Genomic DNA, 16,344 nt, shown 5'->3' with positions numbered 1-16,344 from the left:
TGGAGTGCTACGGCTGTAATGGAAACAGATAAATAAAGCATCATCACAGGATAGAATGAATTAATTGCCTAAAATAATTTTAAAGCTGTAGTGAAAGATCCTATCTTTACCAATGATATTTTCCCAAATCAGGGGGCCTCTAGATTTTGGAAACCTCATGGCTCTTGACTCATCTCTCCCTTGCGCGCTGTTTGAAATCTCTCTTATTTCTACTTATATTGTGGCCACCCTAACCCCAATCCTTTTTGCTTCTCCCCTAAGTTTCAGCAATAGCCTTATAGTAGACCTTCTTCACTTCCCTCCACTCTACCTTTGTACAGTGCTCTTCAGAAGACGCTTGGATACAGTGGATCTGGGGTAGGGGGCATTGGAATTTTTTTTGAAACTCCACAAGTGATTCTGATATGCACCCCTATGTTTGAACAAGGGTTTTAAACTGTTGCTAAATTAATGTGCTACATCACGTCCAATTATTACATTGCTTTCCCTCCCAGAAAGCTTTGGTTGCTACTTATTACTCTATTGATTCATAGTTCTGTTGGGCGTTGGCCTTCTCCCCTCTGATCCAGCTCCTACCTTCCCCAACAGTGCTCATCCCTGATGCTCAAACATCCCATGCTCACACCCACCTCTGTGCCCTCACTTGGGGTTTTTCCTTTGCCATGTGTAAGGATGGATCCTGTCTTTAATGATTCAGCTCAAGTGTCACCTCTTCCATGGAAGCTTCCCTGGCAGGTTCCCTGTTTCCTGAATTTCTACATCATTTATAGTCTATACCATAATGTATTATATCTTATCACATACCACTGCTTTATTGTGTTAGTCTTGAATAATCAGCTAGAATGGAGAACCAACTAGAGAGCAGAAACCGTTTCTTTCACATTTACATCTTCTACAGCACCTAACATAATCATTGGTAGGTTGCTTCCTGCAGGAAGTCCTCCATGTCCTAGATCTGGGTTAAATATTTCTCCTCTATACACCTGTGAAGCCAGCCCTGGTGGTCTAGTGGTTAAGATCTGGTGCTCTCACCGCCATGGCCTGGGTCCATTTCCCGGTCAAGGAACCACACCACCTATCTGTCGGTGGTCATACTGTGGCAGCTGTGTGTTGCTTGATGCTGAAATCTATGCCACGGATATTTCAAATACTAGCAGGGTGTGGACAGGTTTCAGCGGAGCTTCCAGACTAGACAGACTAGGAAGAAGGACCTGGCCACCTACTTCTGAAATAATTGGCCATGAAAACCCTATGAATAGCAGCAGATCATTGTCTGATATAGTGCCGGAAGGTGAGAAGATGGCACAAAGGACCAAGCAGGGTTCCACTTTGCTGTGCACAGGGTCACCTGTACACAGGGTCATAAGGAGTCAGAATCAACTCGACGGTACTAACAACAAATACACCTGTGACATCTCATTGTATCCCAGTTACATCACCAGTGCATCACAACTCTGCATTTTAAGTGTGTTTCTTTGTGTATCCCCTATAAACAGCAAACTCTATGAGAGCAGAGCCCACATTTATCTGGTTCGTCTTTGACGCTCTTGCATTTAGTCCAGGTCTTGATATGTAGTATGTGCTCAATACATATTTTTTAAACTGACTGAATAATTAATGATTTAAAAATATGTGTTTGCTTGGGACTGGGACAAATGGACCAAATAGCATCCTAAGCATCAGAACGTTTTGGTTGACTTGGCTTCAGAAAAAATAGATCAGCATAATCTGAACGTTATAATGAACCAGATAACTAGCATTTGGTTGCATACTCAACTATATCATTTTCAGATTATCTTCCATATGTGGTTACTTTTCTTGTCTATAAAATTCAAGCTTCCAAGAGCAAAGATAGCATTTTTATTTCCACGTACCTCCCACAGTTCCTACCCCAGTGAGTGTTTCTTGATTTGATGTCATTCAATGTAGTTTTAAAAGAGCCAGTGTTAGGGGAAGGAATGTTCACCCAACAACAGCCTTGTGTGCTGTGGTGTGCTGGAACCAGCTGTACCGCTTGTGAAAGCCAACTTTTAAATTTTCGGGGATTTTCTGAGAGGGTTCTTCAACACAGTCGTTAATAAAAATTAAATTATAGTAATTTACAATTAAATAATGTATTAAAAATGAAAGCAATCAATACTTAAAACTCATCACTTCCTAATTACTACATTTTACTATTATCTGTGCTCTGGAGGTTATTTACGCCTGTTATATCTGTATGTTGGAAATTCTATATAGTGGTGTGCTACTGAGCATCCATTTCCAATCCCCTGTTCAGTGAGGTCACATTGGAAACTTGAAGTCAGCCATGGAAATCAGCTAATGCTACAAATCAGGGTTTGATTTACTGTTTTGTTGATTATCCAGACTTAAGGAAATGATGGAGAAAATGCAGATTATACATAATGAAGGTTTAACTTAAAAGTATTCATGTCTATAGCTATGACACTGTAAATAGCACCAAAAAATCTGAGGAAATATTCCTCTGGTATTCAAAAACTATTTCCCAATTCAACAAGTCACTTGCATGATTGTCAAGCATGTAAATTCTAGCATGTATCTTCATTGTTTCATTTTCATCGTTAAGATAAATGAAAATACCAACCAAGGTTTGTGATGAAACCACATTATCATCAATGATAACCATAGGTTGGCCACGGACTGAAGAGTTAAGCAGAAATCAATGAAAGTATCCTGTGAGAATCAATGGGCTATATGGAATTTACAACAAAGAGTGCTGAATATTTTAATATTATGTGCTTGAAAATTATGTGCTACGTATCTTTTCTATCAGTAGAATTTATAATAAATTTAAATATGTACATAAAAAATAAAAGAGCCAGTGTTATAACGTATCTGCCTGGTGCTAAACATCTGTTGCTTCCTAACAAGTGCTGCCTTCATGTTAACGGCGCTGGTGCACGGAGGTAAACAGAGCCTTGGCAGGCCTTCCATAAAGGAAACTGTGTTTGCTTCCTTCATTGATTACTAATGGAGCATTAAGACGTGCAGTCTCCCTGAAGCCAAGTTGGATAATTCCTGGCACTTAGGGCTAGGGTGCTTTCAAAAGCTGAGACGTATATTGACACACCAGAAAGCGTGCCCTAGAGAAAGCACAGTGGGGGCCGTAGTGCCAAGATTGCACAAAGCTTCCAATATATCAATACCGAGTGTTCTGATCTGTCTGTTCACCTTTTGCAGGTCTTGGGTTAATGTGGGATAATAAATATGAATCTTCAGAATGTCTCTGAAGGCGTAGTATGAATTGGACAAACCATCAGAAAGATACAGACAGGTTAAAAATAAAAGGATGGTTGAAGATTTACCAAACACACACAACAGAATGGGAGTGGCAATGTAAAAGAAGAAATAGGAATCAAAGTATGATTTCTCAATTAATTTTTTACTGAACAGCCAATTAACGACACAATGAAAATGAAGAATTTATAGTCTTGGATATGCCAACTAGCCTAGCCTCAAAATGCTAAAGCAAAAACAGTAAGAAATAAAAGAGATTGATAGTCACTCATTGGTAGTAATAGATTATAACATATAGCCATCGGATTATGATAGATGAAACAGATAAAATATGAATAAGGACATGAAAGAATATAATCAAGAATATTGAATATTTGGCTATATTTAGATGTTTATGGGTTATATAAAAATACATTTTTATTTTAAATATTATTTATTATATTATAATATTATAAATTTATAATAATAATATAATATATATTAATATAATATAATAAATATTATTTATTATATTATAATATTATAAATATTATTATTTAAATATTTATTAAAAAATAAATACATTTATTTTAAATATTCACGTGGAAAATTTACCAAAACAATACTTTTTTTAATGCAGAAATTTTGCAGGCTCCTTGCTCTCATCACAAAACAATGAAATATAATATAAAGATAAATAAACAACTCAGCCACTTGGTGGTGTCTGTATTTGAGGGCTAGAGGAATTTGAAATTAATGGGGATAAGATTATCCTTTTAAAGATAAACTTTAATCAAACATGAATTAAGACTGATGCAAAGTCCCTTCAAAGAGACAATATGATTCTCAGGACACTAAGATCTAGCCATGAACCTAATGAATATATTAGTATTTCCAAAGGAAAAAAATGTGTCTAAGCAAAGGGGAGCTGGTTCTACCCAAAAAGCAATAAAACCCCAGTGTCAGAAGGCACACCTTGGCAGTGCTCATCCAGGGGAGAAGGGAGCCTCCTCCAGCTGCACTTGAACAATATGACCTATGGCAAGACCGTCTCTCTCGTGGAGGTGGAAGTGTGAAGTCATTGTAGCCTGATTTTAGTTCTATTTTCATGCATACCAAGGGACCTTTTGATTTGGGTTTGGCCTTTCGTGCATAGGTCTGTGTACAGGGCAATCCTGCATTAAGGCGGCTGGGAATATGGGGCCTTTGTGTCCCAATAAAGTTAATAAATAGGAATTCATTCTAAGAAATGATCTGCTGTAGTGCTAGAAAAGTAGGATTCCTGGACTTTACAGGATAGTAACGCTGCAAGAAAAGAACAAGTCCAGAAATTGACATGCATTTGGATATGCAAGTAAAGCAAGTTACACAATGTAAGTTGTTCTTATTCACTGCTGTGTGTTGGTACTCAGAGCGGGTTTGGGGATGTAAAGGGCACTTAAATATTTGTTGGAGGAATGAAGTAAGTGGAGAAGGACAGAATTACTTAAGAAATGCCGATGGGATAATTGGGTAACTATTTTACATTCACTAAAACACGTAGCATATGGATTAAAACGTTAATTTTAAAAATAGAAAAATAAAAAGAAATGCCTAAATGTTGGTAGTACTCCTGAAGGGGCAACAATTTTGTAAGTTTAGAAGGATGAGATGAAATCACAAAGAAGAATAATAGCAACAAATTGACTACATAAATATTAAAAAATTATGTTAGCAAAATATTATAATAATTATCCAGAATTCATAGTAAGACAACCTGGGAAATTGTGTGCAGGAAATGCGACAGCCAAAGGCCTGGTATCTTCATTATGTAAAATGTGCGTATAAATTGATAAGATTTGATTGATAAAATTCTAAGAGCATAAACAGACAACTCACAAAAAAGAAATTAGAACTAGTAAATAAACACTTGGAAAAATATTTGGCTGACCTGGTAATCAGACATTCAAAATAAAACAGTAATTTTTCTAAAAGCCTTTTAAATTAGCAAGGAAAACATAAACATTTATTTTTATGAAACCCAATGCTGGTAAGGATGTTGTAAAATGGTATTCTCATATTTTGTTGATGATATTTTATAAATCAGTACCTCCTTTTTGGAAAACAGTTTTGCAATATAATATAAAGAACCATAAAAATTTTTATAGCCTTTGACCCAGTAATTTGACTTCTGGGAATCTATCCTGAGGAAAATTAATCCAAAATGTGGAAATAATTAAATGCCGAAGAGTAAACTGGGAAACATCAAATGTCCTACAGCAAGGGAATGATTAATATGTTGCAGTAGAGCCTCTGGGTAGAGATCTGCATAGCCATTTATATTTATGGGAATAGAGACCATGCAGCCACATGGAAAGATGCTTGTGTTTAATATTAAGTGAAAAATGAATAAACACTTGTATGTAAAAAGACATGCAGAAGATCAAAGATTGAAGTAAATATACCAAATTTTAAGTGGCTGATCTAGAATGGAAGGAGGATAGTGACTTTTTTCTTTATCTACCTTTTTTGGGTTATGTATTGTCATTCTGCCTGTTCTCATACCTGGATACCAATTGCCTTCCTTCTCACCCCTTCCCCTTCCCTCCCCTCACCCCCAAGCTCCATGGCCAGCTTCCAAAGCCCTACTGTCTGTGTCGGTGCCACTCAAGTTCCAGCTCGTCCAAGAAGCCCTCTCCATCCTGTCAGCCAAAGGACACTCTCCCTTTACTATGCTCCCATATGCCATGTTAACGTGTCTATTATAGCACGTATATAGTGTGCCTTATGTGGAAATGATAGATGTGCAGTATGTGTCTGTTTCCACAACTAAATTTTTAAACCCCTAGAGGGCAGGAATTGGTTGATTTCTTTTTCTTTCCTGCAGCATAGAGCACAGTGCTATGCCTGTATGGCATGCCTGGATAAATATTTTTGTTTAAATAAATAAATAGTTGAAATGGACTGAAACGAACGACTTCTGCTTCCCTGGCAGGTGGCGCGCATGAAGGTCTGCAGCACTTGGGTCCTTTTGGCAACATCCCAAACATCGTGGCAGAATTGACTGGTGACAACATTCCAAAGGACTTCAGTGAAGATCAGGGCTACCCAGACCCTCCAAATCCCTGTCCCGTTGGAAAAACAGGTAATGGACATGCCCTTGGGTTCCCGTGGGAGCCAGGGGCTTTGCGAAGAAATTAAAAATCCTAATATTGGCTACAAATATTCTGAGAAACAGTATTTCCAGTATGATGAGACCCTATGTATTTGTAAGTAGATTGGAAAGAGAAGTTTATTCAAGAACCCTTGGTGAGTTCTGGTGTTCCGATGCACCCACATAGGCCTCCCTTGCTGAGGCTTGACTTTCTGTCTCTCTCCCTCTTTGGGATTCGATCCTCTTTTCTGCACTTGCTACTCTTTTAATGAAAAGGGAGAAAGATTTTCTTTTTTTGCCTCTTCTGTGATACAATTGCTGCCCATTTTTAATGTCTTTGGAACTTACTATTTAGTTTGTGGATTGTCCATGGCCTTCTGTTTTCCTTACTTCTCTTGACAATCAACATTTGAACCAGATCTCATCAAGTTAGTGTCTATCCTGAAATATTTCTTCCGGGGCCAGAAGGTGGCGTGAGAGAGAAGGGGGTCCAGTAAGGGAAGAAGTTGGCTAAGGAAGAAGGTTGAAACATTCGTTGCTACTCCTGTAGCTCTTCCACTCTCCCACCCCTAATGCCAGAGAGAATGAATGGTGAGTGGGCTACCCTTAGGTCAGGCTTTGAGCAGCTGACCTTGGTGGTTAAGAGCAGTGGCTCTAGACTCAGGCTACCTGAATTCAAAACCAACGTTCAGATATGTGACCTTGAACAAGTTAATTAACTGCTTTGCACTTCAGTTTCCTCGTTTGCAAAATGGGGTTGCTTTGGGAATTAAATGAAATTATCCATGTGAAGCCCTTGGCACAGCACCTAGCATAGAGTAAGGGCTCATTAAACGGCATTCTGATTGTAATTAGCTTTGCCACTAACAAATAATGCAGCTCTCACATTGGGCTTGGGCTAACTTCTAGCACCAAAGTAGTCTTTTTACTCAAGCCTAATAATAATAAAAGTTAGTGCTTATTATCCCTACTTTATGGAAACTGATGCTTAGAGAGTAAGCCCAAGGTTATCTCTGTAATAAGTAGCTGAGCCAACCTCAGATGCAGGTCTACCTGATTAGGGACTGTGTGCTCAACCCCCATGACATATTGCCTTGCTCTGAAAATTGAGACAGTATTGGCCCCTCAGCTTTTCTTAAACACAATGCAGGCTCTCTCTGAAGGAGGCTTTCTCTGAAAGATATTCCTCCTTTCCTTTAGGATGAGGTCTCTGTTTTCCATGAGGCACAGACCCTCCATCCTGGGAGGGAACAGCCATAGTAGTTGGATGTGGCCAAGCCAATGTGGGGATGCTGGCCTAGGACTGCAGGAAAACCTGATTCACAGCTCAGAGCCAACCACTTCAGCCACATTTTACTTGCTTGTAGGGTTTGGGGTGGGTAGGAAGAAAGACCAGTTCAGAGTTTGAAGAGCAACAGTCTCCATGGGGATTTGGTTACATTGATTAGCTATAATAGAGTAGAGTATTTCTTAAAGTGTGGTTCTAGGACCAGCAGCATCAGCATTACCTGGAAACTTGTTGGAAATGCCAATTTTCAGGCCCTACCCCAGACCTGTTAAATCAGAAACTCTGGGGGTAGGACCCAGAAATCTGCATTCTAACCTGCCTTCCATATGCTTCTGATGCTACTAAAGTTTGAGAACAAATGCGTGGGTGAATGGAAAGAGTGCCAGAGTTTGAGCCAAGAGATCTGACTTCTAGTCTTAACTACAGTATGTCAGTTTATTTCCCCGGGCCTCAGTTTCTTCATCTGTAAAATGAAGATATAGTGCTTTAAAAAACATACAATGTAGGGGCCGGCCCGGTGGCGTAGTGGTTAAGTTCGCGTGCTCCGCTTCGGTGGCCCAAGGTTCGCAGGTTCAGATCCCAGGCATGGACCAACACAACCACTTGTCAAGCCATGCTGTGGTGGCGTCCCACATACAAAATGGAAAAGGATGGGCACAGATGTTAGCTCAGCGACAATCTTCCTCAGCAAAAAGAAGAGGATTGGCAATAGATGTTAGCTCAGAGCCAGTCTTCCTCAGAAAAAAAAAAAAACAACATAAAATGTAGTTCTAGGTTGTCCTGAACAGAGAAAAATATGGATCTATGTAATCAAGCACTCCTTTTGTGTACTTAGGAGCTCTGAGATGAGAGCAATAAACTGATAGAGTTGGATAAAATTACAACTCCCAGACGCCTTCTTGTCACAGATTGTCTGCCATTTCCTTTGCTGTCTTTCCTCTAAGCAAAAGTATTTCTCATTCTTTGCTCTACCATAATTTGCATTCTAAAAAGGAAATCACTAGCTAAATATAGCCATTATTTGTAAGAAATTGTTTGCTATCTGCCTCACTATCATGATACCACACAGTTGAGCAATCCGAGAATGAAACCTTGCCTTCCCCTCCTGCACCATGCTGTCCTCTGAATCATGGCCCACTCACCCTGGGTAGAGCAACAGAACTCAGAGTCCATCCTCAGGGAGAGGATGTGAATTCCAGGGCACTGTTTTCAGGCCCTGAGATACCTTCAGTTCCCAGAGCAAGGCTTTATCTCTCCATCTCAGTCTGGGCCCACTCAGAGGTACTTGAGAACAATTAGGAGAAGATTGTAAAGCTGCCATACACAGGCTGCCTGAACTCTCTTGAGTTGCCATCCCTTTCCTACATGGTAATTGCCATAGATGAAGTAGTTAGATAAATAGTTCAGTGAAAAGTGGAGAGCCACATTAGGGCTTCATTCAGAATGCTAATGACTTCCACAAGAGCTGCACGCTGCTAAGAGCAGAGGGGCTGAATGCTTAAAGCTGCTGGAAGTCTTCAGAGCAGTCTCGAGAGACTAGCCTACCTGGATGATTCCTTAGAATCATCCCCTTGATGATTAGACTCCTTCTAGCATTGACTTTGATGCCTCATTATCCCTTTGAAAAGGGACTCTCTTTCCTCCCCCAGCCCTGTACAAAATTCAGAATCCCTCCCCGCCTCCCTTTTGGACTTTTAAAGTCCTATCTAAAGACAGGAAAAAATGACTCATTTTCAGAGCATTGTGTCCAGTAATGGTAGTGTGTAGGTAAAAGCAACAGCTGAGAGGGATAACCTTTCCTGGGTTTGAATGGAAGACATGCTTTATTTCAAAGAGCAGTCATATATAAACTGTCATTTAAAGAGAGATGGTGGGAAGACAACTAAAACATAGAGCAGATCTATTATGTGCCAGAGGCTGTATACATGGTCATCTCTTTTCCTCACAGCTATCCTGGAAGGTAAAGATTAGATTATTCCCAGCTCACAGATAAATGGACTTAGAGAGACTAAATTAACTTTTCCAAGGAACTAAACCCACCTGTTACTCATGGGCTAGGATTTGAACCCTGAGCTCTGGCCTGACTCCAAGCTTACCCCATTACCACAATAACACATAGCATTCAGTACTCTAGTGATTGTTATTGTTCTTGTATAACGTATTTTTATCAAGAAGTTAAAACTGTTTCTAAAGAGCTCACCCAGAGAAAACAGAGCGAGTCATGCGGAATAGAAGTATATTAGTTAAGGAAATAATTGCTTTTAACAGATAAAAAAATTATAATGCCTTAACACAATAGGGGTTTGTTTCTCACTCGTGTAAAGTCCTGCCAGAGGTGGGTGAGGGTGTGGTGGGGGTAGATAGTTCCGCATCCCATACTGCCATCTTTCATCTTTACACCTGACATCCACAGTTGCCCTGGTCGGCAACATGTAGCAAGCAGAACAACAGAACTGGGTGGGGTGGGAGAGGGAGAGGGGATCATAGAGGAGGTTTTTATGGACAGGCCTAGAAGTGGAATGCATCACTTCTGCCCACATTCCATTGGCCCCAACTCAGGCGTATGACTCCGCCTGATTGCAAAGTGAGACTGGGAAATTAGCTGTGTGCTGAGGGGGAAAGGGAAGTGGGTTTGGTGAGCAGCCAACCAGTTTCTGTCACAGGTTGGAGAAGGAGTGAGAGTTTGGGATGAGCAAATCCCAGAGGGAAAGTGACTTAGAGTGACTGATGTGAATAGATTCTGACCTTGCTCTAGTTGTTTTTAATGGTCTAGTTGTTTTTAATAAATTAACTCTTAGAATAACGATAAATGCCTTGACCATTCCTCAAAAACCTCTTGCTGTTTGCAGTAGATGATGGATGTCTAGAAAACACCCCTGACACAGCAGAATTCAGTCGAGAATTCCAGTTGCACCAGCACCTTTTTGATCCAGAACACGACTATCCAGGCTTGGGAAAGTGGGTAAGTCCAATCTTAATTACTCATAGATTACACTCTGGTACTCTTAAGGTACTGATGGCAGAGATGAGCAATATGGGTGGGGAGAGAGAAGAAAAATTGTTTAAAGGCTGATTTTTCAGAAATCTCTGGTTGAGGGGACTTTAAGTAATTACATTCCAAACCTCACTCCTACGTCTAGGATGCAATATACCAACCCATCCGAAGAGTCAACGACCTGAACTGATCTCGTCAGCTATAGTCTCCAGAGGCTTCTACTCTGGTCTACTCCAGAGCCTGTTTCATAACACATCCTAAAGTCTCACCAGTGTTATATGCAGCTCTTATAGGAAGTAGATGATTTTTCTGAAAAAGAATGATACCGAGAAAATTTGCAAATTTTCTCTCTAGACTGAGGGAGATGATCTCTGCAGAACCAAGGAAAAATGATGCCTGAAGCTTAGAAACAGACATATGTAATTCTTCCTTATGGAAAGAGAAGAAAAATTCCCAAATGTATAGCAGTGAACTTGCTGTCAATACCAGGCAAGGATCTATAACTGTTGGTTAAGGAAATTGCTTATAAGCTCTTGGAAAGAGAAATCATAACCATTTGGCATAGGTTTGCTCAAGACAAGTTTTGTCAATCTAATTGTATTCTTCTACTTGCCAGCATTATTCATCTACTTGCTGGCTTGATGAGGGAAATGAAGTGAGCATGGTGCATTTGGACATCAGCAAAGTGTTTGATGAGATCTTTCATGATCTCCTATTGAAAGAGGTGGAGAGATACAGCCTAAGCAAGAGAACATCACCAAAAGGGAGCTTATTAAAGAGTCCATGTCAATAGGGAGAGAGATTTCACATGGTATCCTGCATGTCTTAGCGCCACCCCACTCCACAGTTTTATAAATGTTTGTAATAAAAAATATAGAACATGTGCTTATCAGATTCTCAAAGGATGATGCAAAGTTGGAAGGGATAGCACTGAATGACAGAGTTGGGATTCAAGAAGATCTCAACAGGCTGGAACAATGAGTCAAACAAGATCACAGTTAAATGGGGGTATGTCTATGTTCCTGTGGTTGGGTCTATGTAATCAAATGCTGAAGCCATGGGATAAAAGTAGAAAAATACTGAGAAGTATTAATTCATGTATCAATAGGTGGTCAATACATCTGTGTAATGAGTGAATGAATGAGCGAATGAGCAGATATTCCCAGCTGCCTAAGCCCCTTTAAAGCCATCGATCCCTTACTGGCAGCTGACCTTGCTTCTTACTTTACTGGGAATATTGTAATCTCAAGACTTCCTTTTACATTGTTTTAGAGAGAGTTGTCCCTCCCCATTAATGACTACTTTCATTTTTCCATTATCTTTCTTTAATATTGCACTGAGGGGATTCTCTCTACCTTCAACATGCACATGTTTCCCGTCTTAAAACCACAAAGCAAAAACAGCCTCTGAGTTAATTTTGCTTCCTCCAATATGCATTATTCCATTTCTCCTCTTTTTCATCAGCAGTTCTGTTAGGGAGAATTGATTTGTGGAGCCATTTTAAAGCCTACTAGTAGAGTTTAAACAAGTTGAATTACATAGGCAAATATTTGTAGGTTCTTGAATAGGAGACTGAAATCATGAAAGTCTTCTATTAAAGAAGTTATTCTGGTGGCATATGGAAGGATGAAATGGAGAGAGAAGAAACTAAAGGCAGGAAAAAAATATAGGAAGTAATTCCAGTTATGAAGGCTAGGAATATAGTGATTTCAAGTGAATCTCATCAACATGATGAGAATCCAAAACATTTCAAAGGGGGCTGGGAAACTGCCTAAAATTGATATATGGCATAAATATAACATGAGGAGGAAAGAAGAGATATGTCAGATTCATCTGAAATGGACGGTATGAACTTTTCCTCTGAGGGAATTTTAAAAAGATAGGAAGGAAGACCAGAGGGAGACAGGAAGGAAAGAAGGGAGCAGAGAGAGGAAGGGTAAGAGTAGCAGATCACAGAGGAGCACTGGGCAAAATTACTGCCAAACGGAAGCAAGGGCCAAGTTCGAGAAAGAACAAATAGATGTTGAGCCTGCTTCGTTCCAAGTGCTGTGCTAGGTGCTGGATATACAACAGTCATCAAGACATGCTATGGTCTTCAATGAGCTTCTTGTCTTGGAGTTGAGATGAACTGAATAAAAATAAAATGATCCCAATTTAGCATTGTTCAGCTTTATGTTCTAGCTATACCATGAGCATCAGGTGCAATTACTGGGAAAGGTGGAAGATAAAGGTAGAGGAAGATCCAGGACTGAGGACTCCTACAGCCGATTGTGCAAAAGCCATCGAGGAAGTTGAAGGCACTAAAAAGGGCAGCAGTGAAGTGTAAGCTGAGAAGGTGCCCTGAATAACTGGTAGGCTGGAAATGAGCAAAAGAAAGCAAGAAGGAGAATGAGAAAAGTCTGTGTGAGGGCTGAGAGCCCAAATGAGGAAGTGGGAGAGATGGAAACTTCTTTCTTGCCAACTTTCCTTGTCTCTTGCTGAAAACCTTTGCAGAATTCTCTCACCAAGTTCCACTCGCTCCCAGCACTCCAGTAAGAGATCAAACACCATCCCTCGTTCTCTTTGCTTCCTTCTCTAAATACTGATTTGTTTTCTCTGGTCATTCCCATTCTTTGTCTACATTAGAGCTAAAGCCTGGAAGTTAGAGCTATTACAGATCAATGACCAAGAAAAATGTTTACACACCTTTTATCATCTGTAATTATGTGTTTGTTTAAACTTAAGTTTCCTTCATTTATTTTCTCGTTACCACCTAGCAGTAAAACATGATTTGCTTGATCTTCACATGGAAGTGTGAATTGAGTGTGTCTTGCTTTTCTGAGATGGAGTCCACAAGCCTTCCTCAGTGTTTATACAGAATGGTGGTCTCAAGCTTATCTTAAGCTCAACTACCCTTTAAGTTAACAAAGTAATTATCTTTCAGAAGAGAACTGCACACAAGACCCTGCTTCCTTATTTGTTATAATATTTCCCTGTTTTTGACATTAGCTAGAGCTTGGCTGGGTCTTTAGCAATGGTTCATATATTATAAATATCAACGTCTGTCTTGTTTCCTGCATTTCTCTCTCTTTGTCAATGCATCAAGACACATTTATTAAATGCACATTATATGCCTTCCAGGCCCTGTGTTAGGTGATGGGAATACAAAGATGAATAATAATACATAGTAATTATATTTTATAATACGATAGTAAATAGTACTATTTATTCAGCGCATACTCTGTGTCAGACACTGTGGTAAATACTTTACATGAATTCTTTCGTTCATTCTGCCCATCCCTATCGCTCTCATTTTACGGATGAGAAAATACAGACTTAGGGAGTTTGAATAGCCTGCCCAACCCCACAGAGCTGATGATCCGCAGAGCTGGGATTTGAACCAGACCATCTGAATCCAGGAGTTCTTTAAAAACCGGATAAATTCCTTACCTCTTCACGGCTCTTCGCTCATAATATGTCCTGTACGGTGGTCCTCTAAAGCGCTATCTGGGACTGGTTGCCTTTCAGACAATATGTGTGCCCACAGCTTTGGTGGTTGTACCCAAAGGCTGTCTACTGTAGAGGTCAGCCACCCCCCCTCCTTCCCTTTAAAATTAATAATTACTCTGGAAGGAGATACTGCAAGACTGTATAAATATTCTGTCCCCATTAAACTTTCAACCAACAGTTTTAGTATCCATTGATGATACTCACCAGAATCAACTATGGTGATTTTTTAACTCTGTTACTCTTTCTGCATTTATTGGTTGACATTGTAGTCTAAGCAAGAGTTTCCTCTGCTCCCCCATTTATTTATTGATTGATTTTTACATCTGTTTACTTATCATCAGTATGGATTCATTGATTCCTCTTATTATTTATTTTGGTGTTGAAACTGTCCTAGATTTAGCCAGTGGGAGTCTCTGCAGGCTGGATTTTTTTTCCTTTTGATGTGTTCTATCATTTTTTGAGCACTTCCTTGCTTTCCGGCCCAATTAGATATTTCAACTTCCTTCATCCTTGTGCTTTCTCTGCCCTGGCCCAGGAATCAGACATTTCTCCAAGAAGCCTCCCTGGTTCCATTTAAGAATGGAATTTGAAACCAAGATCTGGGCAGTTGTCCAAAATCTTGATGGCACAATGGAAAGCCCTTTTTATGAACTCGAACCTGCTACTCACATGGAAAACAGGCTCACTGCTCTCCCCTCCCCACCCCATCTACAAGGAATGGGTGTCGGGAGAGGGGGCTAGTTTATTCTTGCCCATTTTGCACACTTCTTTTACCCACACTGTGGCTGCCAATCCTTGCCTTAAATCCATACAAAGCAGAGCTAATGGAGAATGCCACAGATACTTTCATGCAGGGTTAGGAAAGCATCATCCTGCTAAGCCTAACCCTAGCTCTTAGGGAAACACAGGGACCATCTTTGAGAGTAAGACTTGCCAGACTCTTGCATTTCTTTTTGAGTGAAAGCTTTTAGGGGTATAATCTGCTCCACTACCTTCTAAGGGAGATTAACTACAATGATGCTGCCTTTACCCTGCTGGTGGCACAGTGGACCTCTGCCATGGCTGATTGGCTGTTGTACTCATTGGTGCCAGCTCTCAGGCCCCTGTGCACTCCCTCCCACTCAGGCAGCTGAACTCGATGATGCTTATGAAGAAGCCTCTGTCCTGGTCCCCTACCCCCAACCCCCTTCCCCAGCTCTGGCACAAACTCCCAGAACATTCTCTGTGCGTCAGGAGTTGTTACATCCACAGAAAGGCAACCATAGACAACAGGAATGAGCCTCACAGCAATATCCTCATTCTTCCAGGGAATGATCTGCACGTCCACCTTTTTCCCTTCCAATATGAACTGACCATTTCCCCACGTAAGCAGAAGACAGAGGCTGCTGCCAGTACTGGCCTTTTGGCAGTGGAGGCTCCTTCACTCCCTGGCACAGCCTCCCTGCATAGTTGAGGTTGGGCAAGAGGTATGCATTGTAGACTGCGGGTGGGGTAGACTTTAATGAACATGAAAATTACGAAGCTCATTCTTGGCATTTGTCATTTTCATTTCCAAATCTACCATTAAAAAAAAAAATCTTTATCCCCAGACAGCTCCAAGAATATGTGTTGCATAAACTTGTTCCTTACCAGAACTGTGTCATCTCCATTTTTTTTTTTAAAATCAGTGTCAGGGTATTTTATTTAGAATAAGATGAATCAACTCCTTCTGATTAAAAAACCAAATAAAAAAGACCAACACAAGTAACCACCCCCCTTCCCCTTCTCCTGTCCTGCCTTCAGGTTAAGTGTGCTGTCTTCTATAATCCTAATAGAAGGGAGATCTGTTGAGCATGTGTCTGATATTCTAGAGCTCATTTAAGTCCACTATGTGTTTGAAATACAGCAATATGTGGAAACACTTATACAAACTGTGGTAACAGAGCCCGATTTTTCCCCCAACATAACTTTCCTTCTGCCAAGAAGTTTTTGGCAGTTTTTAAAAGGTTCACTCTATTAAAAATGTTATAGACCAAATGGTTTTCCGATTGTCTTGACTGGGGGCACTGAGTGAAGCCTCAGGAGGAAAGATTGCAGAAGTCAGAATGTCTCGTTTATTTACATAGAGGATTGTTATTAATCATCAGACACGACTCTACAGAACAGTTTATTTGTACAGCTCATAAAAAGGGAGTTAGATACCAAAGTAAAATGAGATACAAT

The 16,344-nt window shown here is 40.2% G+C and overlaps 1 protein-coding gene across 3 annotated transcripts in view; it reads left to right on the top strand.

Annotated features, from left to right (window-relative positions):
* SCG5 (secretogranin V) overlaps positions 1–16,344 on the top strand; it is a 54,610-nt gene that overhangs the window by 33,606 nt on the left and 4,660 nt on the right. For 2 of the 3 annotated variants that reach the window (XM_058541163.1, XM_058541165.1), the window contains exons 3-4: positions 6,212–6,361; positions 10,508–10,620. In XM_058541163.1, the coding sequence (XP_058397146.1) occupies positions 6,212–6,361; positions 10,508–10,620 (263 nt within the window). The remainder of the gene's footprint in view (positions 1–6,211; positions 6,362–10,507; positions 10,621–16,344) is intronic. The other variant, XM_058541164.1, reaches the window with a different exon arrangement.

This window comes from Diceros bicornis, chromosome 5, assembly GCF_020826845.1.
Source record: "Diceros bicornis minor isolate mBicDic1 chromosome 5, mDicBic1.mat.cur, whole genome shotgun sequence".
NCBI classification, from domain to species: Eukaryota; Metazoa; Chordata; class Mammalia; order Perissodactyla; family Rhinocerotidae; genus Diceros; species Diceros bicornis.
This window is presented reverse-complemented; position numbering and strand designations above follow the sequence as displayed.